This window comes from Panicum virgatum, chromosome 5N (genome assembly GCF_016808335.1).
Source record: "Panicum virgatum strain AP13 chromosome 5N, P.virgatum_v5, whole genome shotgun sequence".
NCBI classification, from domain to species: Eukaryota; Viridiplantae; Streptophyta; class Magnoliopsida; order Poales; family Poaceae; genus Panicum; species Panicum virgatum.
In genome coordinates this window covers 24,046,443-24,058,664 of record NC_053149.1, presented here as the reverse complement: position 1 = coordinate 24,058,664, position 12,222 = coordinate 24,046,443, and the positions used below count along the sequence as shown (strand labels likewise).

The 12,222-nt window shown below is 39.6% G+C and overlaps 1 protein-coding gene across 1 annotated transcript; it reads left to right on the top strand.

The window, feature by feature from the left end:
* Positions 1-10,208: 10,208 nt before the first annotated feature.
* On the top strand, positions 10,209-11,000 carry LOC120676748. Its single transcript, XM_039958072.1, has 2 exons — positions 10,209-10,506; positions 10,654-11,000. The coding sequence occupies exons 1-2, from the start codon at positions 10,435-10,437 to the stop codon at positions 10,894-10,896; spliced, it is 315 nt and encodes a 104-aa protein (XP_039814006.1). The 5' UTR covers positions 10,209-10,434; the 3' UTR covers positions 10,897-11,000.
* The last annotated feature ends 1,222 nt before the right edge of the window (positions 11,001-12,222 follow it).

Here is a 12,222-nt window from a genome sequence, read left to right as displayed (position 1 = left end):
AATTTTTGTTGTATGATGCGCTTAGCTAATTTGAATTTAATTCCAAAGTTTACCTTTGTCAAAAATTCTAAGTGCCATGTATGTGTTGAATCAAAATAAACTCGCAAGCCTCACAAGGTTGCAGAGGCAAGGAGATTAGCACCCTTAGAATTAATTCATTCCAATTTGTGCAAAATGAATGGCATGTTGACAAACGGTTGTAAAAAGTATTTCATGACTTTGATCGATGACTGCACTAGATTTTGTTACATCTATTTGTTGAAGTCAAAAGATGAAGCTTTACACTACTTTAAAGTATATAAAGCTGAAGTAGAAAACTAACTTGAGAGAAAGATCAAAAGAGTTAGGTCAGATCGTGGTGGCGAGTACTTCTCAAATTCATTCACTTCATTCTGTGAGGAACGTGGTATTATTCATGAGAGGACGCCTCCCTATTCACCTCAGTCAAATGGGGTTGCCGGAAGAAAGAACCGCACTCTAACTGATTTGGTTAACGCCATGTTAGATACAGCGGGACTTTCCAAGGAATTATGGGGTGAGGTTATATTGATTGCATGTCATGCCCTAAATCGTGTTCGTACAAAGAATAAAGAGATAACACCATTCAAAAAATGGGAGAAGAAAAGGCCAACACTTTCATACTTACATACAGGGGATTGTTTGGCCAAAATGAGTGTGCCAATAACCAAGAAACGTAAGCTTGGACATAAAACTGTTGATTGTGTCTTTTTAGGTTATGCTATTCACAGTGTTGGTTATAGATTTTTAATAGTGAAATCTGGAGTACCTGACATGCATGTTGGTACAATAATGGAGTTCAGAGATGCTACATTTTTTGAAAATATTTTTCCCATAAGAGATGAAATAAGTTCATCTAGGCAAGAGTTTATCGAGGATCATAGCTCTACTGAGCCAATAGAACACAATGAACCTACACTTGTGGAAAATCCTAAGAAGGATAACAATGATGCTTCTAGAAAGAGCAAGAGATAAAGGACTGTAAAGTCTTTTGGTGATGATTTCATTGTATACCTTATGGATGATACACCCAGAACCATTGAAGAGGCATATTCATCTCCTGATGTTGACTATTGGAAGAAAGCAGTGAGGAGTGAGATGGATTCTATTATGTCTAATGGAACCTGGGAGATTGTTGAACGTCCTTACGGGTGTAAACCCGTTGGATGCAAGTGGGTGTTTAAGAAAAGCTTAGGCCAGATGGTATTATCGAAAAGTAAAGGCTAGGCTTGTGGACAAGGGTTATACCCAAAAAGAAGGAGATGATTTCTTTGACACTTATTCACCTGTTGCCCAATTGACCACAATTTGAGTGTTACTTTCCTTGGCAGCCTCTTATGGTCTTCTCGTTCGTCAGATGGACGTTAAGACAGTTTTCCTCAATGGAGAGTTGGAAGGGGAGATCTATATGGATCAGCTAGATGGGTTTGTATCAAAGGATCAAGAAGGAATGGTTTGTAAGTTGTTAAAATATTTATATGGTCTCAAGCAAGCGCCTAAGCAGTGGCATGAGAAATTCGACAGAACTTTGACATCTGCTGGCTTTGTTGTGAATGAAGCTGACAAATGTGTATACTATCGCTTTGGTGGGGCTAAAGGAGTGATTTTGTGCTTGCATGTGGATGACATACTAATCTTTGGCACTAGCCTTAATGTGATTAATGAAGTAAAAGACTTTTTATCTCAAAGTTTTGAGATGAAGGATCTGGGAGAAGCTGGTGTTATCCTTAATATAAAGCTGGTAAAAGAGAGCAATGGTGAAGTGATTCTTACACAGTCTCACTATGTGGAGAAGGTTTTAAGTCGCTTTGGTTATAGTGACTATAAACCTGTCTCAACACCATATGATGCCATTTTAATTCTACGGTAGAACAAAAGGATAATGAGAGATCAGCTGAGATATTCTCAGATCATTGGATCATTGATGTATTTAGCTAGTGCAACAAGGCCTGACATCTCGTTTGCTGTGAGCCAACTGAGCCGGTTTGTTTCAAACCCGGGAGATGATCATTGGAAGGCTCTTGAAAGAGTAATGTGCTATCTAAAAGGCATAATAGACTATGGAATTCACTACACCAGGTACCCTAGGGTACTAGAAGGGTATAGTGATTCAAACTGGATTTCTGATGCTGATGAGATAAAGGCCACAAGTGGATATGTGTTTACACTTGGTGGTGGAGCTGTTTCCTGGAAGTCTTGCAAGTAGACCCTCTTAACGAGGTCAACTATGGAAGCAGAACTCACAGCATTATATACCGCCATTGTTGAGGCTGAGTGGCTTCGTGAGCTCCTTATGGACTTGCCGATAGTTGAAAAACCGATACCGGCAATTCTAATGAACTGTGACAATCAAACGACGATTGTCAAGGTGTACAGTTCAAAGGATAACATAAAGTCATCAAGGCATGTGAAAAGGTGGTTGAAATCTGTCAGATAATTGAGAAACTCAGGAGTAATAGCCTTGGACTATGTTGAGACGGCTAAAAATCTGGCAGATCAGTTTACAAAGGGTCTTTCAGAATGTGATAGACAATGCATTTATAGAATTGGGCTTGAAACCCACGTGAGTCATTCTACAGTGGTAACCTGTCCTACATGATCGGAGATCCCGTGAAGTAGGATGGTGAAACAAACTAAAGTCTGACTGAGAGAAGAGAACCTTTGTAAAAAGACTCATTCCGTGTGTAAGGTGCATTTCTCTTCTTATCTGTATGGCAGGTTGGTCTATACCTTAATGTGTTCCAGGTGGTTTCTTTAAAATAAATGAGTTGTTTTCTTGAAACAAAGGTGTTGTCCTACAGAACATCTGTAATGAAGACACCTATATGTGTCTGACTATTGGTCATAGTCTATGAGAAGTGGGTAATCTCTAGAAACTCATGAAAGGCATAGAGTATGACTTATAAGCTCCAAACCACGGGGATGCATATGGAGCCTAGTACCAGTGTAGGGCTCTGGTCAAACTTGTTTGCACAAGACTGGCAATTCAAGACATAGTCCATTATACAGTTGTGATTAAGTGTAGCCTTTGTCCTAGATGGAAGTTCAATTTAACAGTCCCTGTCAAATACTGGTATATCAATGAGGAAATGAGAGCATTTCTAGTGTGGCTTGAATTCTTGGTAGGGATAGTTGGAATTATGGGCTTGGCCCATTTATTTTCATCCATTGCAATTAAAAGAATTAAAACCCCACTATTAAATACTAAGGAATCAAATATTTAATTCTGTATAAAGATTTGAGAAGGATCTCAACCGACTTAAATGGTGGACCCTGTGTACACCACTTGTGAAGCCGGCAAGAGGAGATTGGTAAACCACACGTGCGCGCGCTCGCTTGCCTCACTGAGCCGGGCTGAGGCCGAGGCCGAGGCCGAGGCCGTGGGCGTGGGCGTGGTGCGGTGCGGCGCGGCCGGCCGGACGGTCGTGCAGTGCGGTGCGATGCAGTGCGTGGCGCGGCCGGACAGATGGTGCGAGTGCGCGTGCGACGTGATGAGCTGAGATGAGAATGTTTTGCTGTTGAATGTTGAGACAATAAAACATTGACAGTTATAGGTGAATGATGACACATAATTAATCTTGGCTGTTAATGGAAATTCATGTGATTCATTGCGCCAGTAACTGTCGCTCATCAAAGCTCATTAGAGCGTCCAGGTTTGTTGAATCTGAGGCATCTCAACACCCATATAAGCCAGCCCCTCCTCCTCACATTCTCACTTACACAAGCACTAAATTCAGGTACTCCTGCTTAGGAGACCTCTCCCTTCTCTCTCTGCTGCTTTCTACAATCCCCATCGCTAGCGCTGCGAGCACAGTTCTGGCGAGAGGAGGCCTCCGAAACCTCTGCAACGCTGAGATCCTGCTCGGGATAGTGGAGCAATCAGGTTTTTAGGGAGTGTCTTGACGTGACTGCTAGCTCCCCGAACGAATGTCTACGTCCTCGATTTCCTGGTGGCCGAACAGACGTCTACGTCCTCTACTTCCTGGTGGCCGTACCTGTGTTCTCCAAGTGAACATCGAGATCGTCGCGACTACTTTCCGACGGCCATCTGCACCGCATCGACTAAGTTCGGCAACAGCCCTGACCAATACAATGTCTAGTCATGGGACGGCGCACTCGGTGCCACTAGGGATGGCAATTCCACCCGCGGATGCGGGTATCCGCGGATTTTAGACCCAACGGGTACGGGTGCGGGTCCGATATTCCACCCGTGGGTGGACCCGCACCCGCATATTGCGGGTGCGGGTTTGAGATTCCACCCGCGGGTGGACCCTCACCCACCCGAACACAAAAAAATCTCGCCCTAGTCTGTTTATATAAGTCCAGTCTAACTATCATAACTATAAAATGAGCATAAGAACTTATGAATTCATTATTAGTTTGTCCTTATTACTTTGAACTTATGAATTTAGTGTTAGTTTACCCTTATTACTTATATAAATGTGCTGTTTGATTGTTTAAATTGATGAATTTGTGCATTTTTATTATATTTTATGCCACACCCGCGGGCACCCGAAACTCGCGGGTTCAGGTGCGGGTGCAAAAATGCACCCATGGGTCTGCCTGCGGGCGGTTTTTTTCCAATCCCGCGGGTTTGCCTGCGGGCGGGTTTTCGCAAAACCCGCACCCGCATCCGCGGGTGCCATCCCTAGGTGCCACCGGCACCGGTCCCGCCGTGGGTATATTTTAAATATATTCTGATTTATTATTTTGTTAATGTTTATTAGTGAGAATAACATGAACACGAACACGAACACGGATTTTGTTCACACGATATCACTCATTTATTTCATAAAATTTATAATAACATTTGAAATTAAAATATACTAGAAATTACCTAATTTTCTAACATTTCTAGGTACGGTGAATTGTTGAGTTGGCTTACTTCATGCTACCGCCACTCGTCCATATTCGTTGAAACTTTTTTCAAGGCCCACGAGTTTATTTCATGACTACTGTCCTCCGCTCTAGCAACTGAGCTAAAGTCGTTCTGTATATGTATTGGTTAACAATGTATAGGTTTTATGTGTAAAATAATCCTATTTTCCTTCCCTTCCCTTTCTCTTATCTGTAATCTTTTTTTCTTTTCTTCCTCCGTTGTAACTTCTCCCAACTACTTTTTTTCAATAAATCACGGTAGAGAGAACGCGACATAGCTCGGCTGGCAAGCTCGCCAGGTGCGCGAGCGAGGCTGCCCGGTTCGAGCGCCGCTCGATTTCAGTCTGTGGCTGTGTTTATTTCGTGAAAAAATTTAGATTCATCTTGTATGAAATAATTAAACTAGAAATTGTGATGTACCAATGGTCTACGGAGCTATCCTTTAATCTTAAAATGGAGCGAAAAAATTTAGATTTTGGTACTATATCATATTTTGTTGTTATTTGACAATTAATTTTCAATCATAGACTAATTAAGCTCAAAAAATTCATCTCGTATGAAACAATTAAACTATATAATTAATTATTTACATTTAATGCTCTGTATATGTGTGAAAAAATTTGATGTGATGAGTGTTGGAGAAATTTTTTTGGAACTAAACATGGCTTGAGCGTAGTTGGCTTAAAAAAAATCACGGTAGAAGCTAGACCTCCTGTTTCAAAAAAAAAAAAAGTTTGCTTGACGATGCCCTTGAGAACTGCACGGAACATGGGTCGCCGCACATCGGGCGGCTATAATTAAGGCACGCTTCCGACAGCGACAGCGGAGAGCTTTGCCCGTTTTATTCTTGTTCCGTCTAATTGCAATCTAATTGTAATCTAATTGCAAATAGATACAAAAAATTAATAGCATCCACATGTAAGTCTATACCTCTATGTCACTAACCTTTAAATAACATAGTCAAAACTTTATACCCCACAATTTGAAAACATCAAATTCATATATTAAATACTTTGTGCGTCGTATTTTCAACCAAATGTTTTCAAAATTTATACCACTATGTTAAAAACTTTTCTAGTAATATATATAAAACTTTATAAATGCAACTTCCCATCAGGCATAAAAAAATGAAAATATAATTAACTTTGCACATCCCCGCTTTTAACTTTTCTCAAACTTTGAACCACAAATCTAAAACCTTTGTAGCTAGAATTCAAAAACTTTGTGATCACATATTCATAAACTTTTTTGCTAGCATATTTCAAACATTGTACTCCTAGATCCGAAACTCAGCACTACACATTTGGAACTTACTACATGCAGAATTTAAGTATTTTACTCTTAATTTGAAAACAATGTAATTTCAAAATTTGCATTATGAAGAATATGGAAACTTCTAATATATACACGGAAAACTTTGGGTTGTAGGTCAAAACCTTATTACTACTGTTATATTGAAATTTTTAAATTGTATATGAAATATTTCATATCCAAAACTTTGAGGGTGAGAATATTTCTACATGACTTTGCACTAGCACATTAATAATTTTGTAGTTCTAAAAGACTTTCAAATTTAAAAAACTGTGAAACTTTGTACTAGCACATTAATAACTTTGTAGTTCTAAAAAACTTTCATATCTAAAACTATAAACTTTGTACTACAATAATAATGTGTTAGCTCGGAAACTTTTGAACCTGAAGCTATTAACTTTTTACTATCACGTTACTAAACTTTAGCTCCAAAAAGCTTTGAAGTATGAAGCTATGATCTTTGTACTTATGTACTAATAAATTTTTTGTTCCAAAACTTTGAAAATATGGAAGCATGAACTTTGTACGCTCACATAAATAATCTTGTACTTCCAAAACTTCTAAACCCAAAACCATATTCTTTGTATTAGCATAGTAATAAAATTTGCAGCTCCAAAAACTTTGCAATATGGAACTATAAACTTTATACTATCATAGTAATAAACTTTGTAGCTCCAAAAACTTTGAAATCCAAAACTATGAACTTTGTACTAGCACGCTAATAAGCTTTGTAGTCCTAAAACTTTGAAATCTGAATCTATAAACTTAGTACTAGCACCGTAATAAAACTTTTATAGTTTCCTCCAAACTTTGAAATCCAAAAATATGAACTTTGAACTAGCACACTAACAAACTTTGTAGTTCCAAAAACTTTAAAATATAAAACTACAATCTTTGAATATGGGGCTAATAATGGGCGCGCGCTTCACTGCTGTGCGCCGCTGGCGAATGCTCGTTGTTGGTTGCTAGCGATATACGCCCATACGGATTAGCTTGCGGCAAATACATTTTATATTTATTATACGTCGCTAATACACTGATGTCCAGTGGCAGATGGTACACATTCCCACTTGCATTTTGGTTAGCATTAGACAGACTTAAGTATATCCATATGGGTCATGTGGGCGCTACACATATTGACACCACAAAAACTCAAATCTAAAAGCAGGATTAATTGAACAACCCCAATACAACGAATCAATCACGAACCTACGAATCTGAGAGAGAAAATCTGATAGAAGAAGAAAGATGTGGATGGAGGCCTCACGAGTCACGAGAAAGGAACGAGTGCACAAAGAGTCTGCGTACTCCCGCCTGCACGTTGGTGCCTATTCCTTGGATACGTGTCCGCTCGTTGCTAGCGGCCAGCAACGAACACTCGCCCTGTAAGAATTTCGATCCCTCACAGATACCAGGCGCACGCGTGCTCGGGAACGGGCCTTGATTAGTTGTAAAATTCAAAATTCAAAAACTATCACATTAAAAAAAATCTTACATGCATAAAGTATTAAATCTAAATGAAATAAAATACGAATTACATAATTTGCTTGTAAATTGCGAGACGAATCTAATAAACCTAATCAGATTATGATTAGACACTAAGGGTGTGTTTAGTTGGTGAAAAAGTTTGGATTTTGGTACTGTAGCACATTTTGTTATTACTTGACAAATAATGTCTAATTATGGACTAATTATACTTAAAAGATTCAGCTTGTGCTAATCAGTTAGACTGTATAATTAGTTATTTTTTCAACTGCATTTAATGCTTCATGCATATGTCCGAAGATTTGATTTGACGGATACTGTGCAAATTTTTGGAAACTAAATAGAGCGTAAATTGCAACAGTAAACAAGTGCTAATGATGAATTAATTAGTTTTAATACATTCATCTCGTAGTTTACAGACGAGTTCTGTAATTAGTCTTGTGATTAGTCTATATTTAATACTTCAAATATACAAAAATTCTATTTCAAAAACTTTGCCAGGCAACTAAACAAGCCCAGAAATCCGCCCAAAAAAACGGACCACTTTGTTGTTCCACTGCGATGTCGCTTTTGGGCTATCTTGGACCTACTATATTTATACACTGGGCTGTTATAAGGTCAAAGATGTATCGAGTAACCATCTACCACCTATAAGACACATAAGAATGGGGCAACTATACATCGATTCAGGTGATACAATCCCGTTTCATCACCTGAAAGTGCGAAATCAAATTAGTAGATGGGCTTGTTAGCTACGGCCTACTATTTATTATTGGCATGGAGAGAGAGGAAGGACATATGCATGCCTCGGAAAAGAGAAAACAATAACATTACCCACACGCAAACAAGTTTGAAACAAAAAATCCATAAATCGCAGAGCGAATATCCAAATCTAGCGTCAAGATCTTCAAAACAAGACCACACCTGAATATATTTGGAGAATTTTTTTGACTTTTTTTATAAAGCTCGAACATATGGACTACTACGAACAAATGCATATCTCTTGGCGAACAAAAATATTAAACCCGATGAACAAATAAAAGTACATTGCGAATAAAATTTGAACATTGAGAACAAAAAATTGGTGCATGCATGTTTTCAGCTGCATAAATAGGAGAGAGGTTCTGCGCATGCATATAAAAGAAGACAACAAAGATGACATCATCCACATACACAGAAATCCAAAAAAAATTATAACTATTAAACCGCGCATCCAAATTGACAGCATTCACGGTAGTCAAATAACATTTTAAAAACATGAACGAATAATTATTTTATTAGAACAAAAGAATTAAATATGACACATAAATAATAATATACTACAAACAAAAAAATAAACAAACATTTAGTTATATGATGATAAATAACAAAAATAAATACCGCAAATAAATGAGTCAATGTCATCGAACAATTTGGTCCGCAAAGCGAACAAATAAATTGATATTGTGAATAAATTAGTTACGTGTAGATAAATAATTTTACATGTAAAACAAATACTTCAAATTATTCTTATAAGCATATACACATGCTAAATAAGTTACTGTATAAAGTAAATAAATTATTTCATACACCAACTAATGAGTCTATAATATTAATAAATTAGTATATGTTGAGCATGACTCGCTTTTAAATATAATTGATGTTCTGTTAACAAGCAATTAAGGTTGATATGAATTATAAAAAGATAAAATAAAAGGATAGATATTGAATGATGAAAATAAGTATGTGATGAGAAATAAAAAAACAATAAAAACAATCAGTTAGGGAATATTGGGAAAACCAAACGAAATACAATATCAAGAAAAGAAGAGAATAAAAATATCAAATACTAGTATTTTATAGCATTCATACACTTAGTCCACTAAAAGAAAACAAAATATTTGAAAGAAACATGAATTCAGAAAACACAAATAAATGATACAACTATTATGTGCTTAAAACAGATAAATTAATACAAAGAATAAGGAAAGCAACATGGAAAAAGAAACGTATTAAGCACAGAAGAAATATTTCTAAGAGAATTAGAAATAGAAAAAGGAAATTAGAAGGAAAGCAAAATTAATAAGCTGTGTAACGCCCACCCGAAGTATAGTTGCTAGCATGCATGCATGGTAAGAAAATGGGGAAAATTTGATTCATGCCACCATAACTCCGTGAAATTGGGTTTTATGTTCAAAATCATACCACTCAATGGCATGGATTTCAACATGAAATCCAATTTCAAGAAATTGTAGTGGCATGGATCCAACTGACCCAAGAAAATAAAGGCATGCAGCACCATGCAGGTGGAGCTGGTGGGCGATGCGTACAGGTGTAACTGCTAGACAGCGCATGCCAAACCGGGTGGCAAGAAAAATCAATAAGATGGGCCGACTGGTTCCTGACCAGACCAACCAGATCACTGTAAATGACAAACGGGCTGGCATGAAATTTCAATAGATGGGCCGACTGGTTCCTGCGCCGCTCTATATCCTTCAGCGATGGATCGATGATATATGCCTCCCGCCATAGCCCATAGGAGCCCCCCTGCACGTTGTGTTGTGATGATGAACTCCGGCCGGCGAGGAAGCCTCCTCGGCCTGCCGACCAAGCTAACCATGCTCGCACGCCGGCTTGGTCCTGCTTCGGAGGCCTCCTCTTCCGGCGGCGGGGGTGGAGGCGCAGGGTGGGGGACATGCGCGGGGCTGCTAAAGCTCATCTACCTGAAGCAGAGTGCGGTGGTGGACAGAGGAGGGCCGCACCATGCAGGAGTACCAGCTCAACCTCATCGTCCGGGAGCGCTGCAAGGACGGTCGCTTCAAGCACGCCCACGAGGTACGCCGCGCGCCACCCATCGTCACCGACCATATCTCATTATCTCCTGCCGCCAACGGCGTCGCTAACGCCGCGATAACTCTCGGCTCCCGCCGGCCACCTGCTCGACGTATTACTGTACCTGACACGACTCGCCCCGCGCCGAAGATGCAGATCTGCAAATGGATGCGGACCCTGCAGGAGACGCGCCTCCTCCTTGGCTTCATGTCAAAGGGCGAGACGCGCTGGTTGAGATGGAGAAGAGGGCATCCAAGTAAGGAGCGAGTCGCCTACTCGTTGGTCGTCGCTCCATACCCTGTATGCAAGCTTGTCTCAGTAGTCCCAAGCATGGATGTTTGTCTAACAGTGCTCCTGCCGCCAGTGGTGATTGTCAAGAGGATTGACAAATGACGCAGCAGGTTTCTCTCGACAGGTTTAAGGTAGAGATGTAAACGATCGAATACGGACGGATATTATTGATATCGTATTTATTTTCATATTTTTGTTTGAATAAAGGTTGGATACAGATAGTGTTTGTTTTTGCCGGATAGAATTATAATGGATATCGATATTATAAAAAATATAACTTTTAATATCCGGATACAGATCGATTACGAATATTGAATATCTGAAATTAGATACGAACGGATAAAAACATTTCCAAATCGGATCGAATATGATTGAAAAATATCTATACCATTTACATTGGGACAAAGTTCGCCAACACCAGGACCAAGGAGGGCTTGGCATCACGGACCTAGCAGTGCAGAATATTTGTTTGTTACTGAAGCTTCTGCATAAGCTTCATTGGTACCGGCCAGTCTTCCTGGGCGAAATGGGTGAAGCAGCATTTGTGCCTAGCTACGCTCAAAGTGAAAGGGGATATCCATGGCGCTCACTTGACCATCTCAGGAGCCTGCTGCCACTGTACCAAGCTATTGCAACAGTCCCTGTGGGGGATAGCCTGCTGCCACTGTACCAAGCTATCACAACACAGTCCCTGTAGGGGATCGTCGCTCCACTTCTTTGTGGCATGACGTCTGGATCGGGGAAGAAATAAAACTTGTCGGGATGGTTCCAGGTTCTTCAGAGCCACTGCAAACGCACATCGCAAACTGACTCAAATGTTCTCACTGGTGGTTTGCGCCGACACTTCGTCCCCCGCTGCAAGCCATCACTACTAGATTTTTCTTCTAATACAACACACAAAATGTGTTGCAATATGCCATATTTAGTTGCAATAGTCGCAATTGCAACTAATTTGTGTCGTAAGAAAACGCAGCTAAATGTCTCGCTGCATTAGCCTGTAGCGACGCATATTTTTTTTATGTTGCATTAGTTTTTCTATTGCAACATAATGAGGCGTTGCAACTAGCATCTACGGGCTCGCTCGTGTTGGTTGCAAATTATCATATTGCGACGCATCTGCTGTTGCCATAGGTGCAATTGCATCGTCCCCAATGCGTTGCAATTTGTAAAATTTTTCGTTGTAAAGTATTGTATTGCTACACTCTAGTTGTGGTTGCTATAGGGGGAAGCACCTCTATTGCCACGAAAGTGTTTTGGGTGCTATATGTGGTTCCCTCTATTACCACGAAGTTGATTTTGGTGCTATAGGTGGTGTTATCTATTGCCACGAAAATTGTTTGGTTGCTATATGTGGTTCTCTCTATTATCACGAAATTGATTACGGTGCTATAGGTGGTGTCCTCTATTGCCACGCAGCAGGGATAGTTG

What these genes read in the sequence shown, in the direction of transcription:
- LOC120676748 (XM_039958072.1), top strand. Translation starts at nt 10,435, where the DNA reads ATGCAGGAGTACCAGCTCAACCTCATCGTCCGGGAGCGCTGCAAGGAC. An exon ending in GCTTCAAGCACGCCCACGAG is followed by an intron (nt 10,507 to 10,653) that starts GTACGCCGCGCG and finishes CCCGCGCCGAAG; the next exon opens with ATGCAGATCTGCAAATGGAT.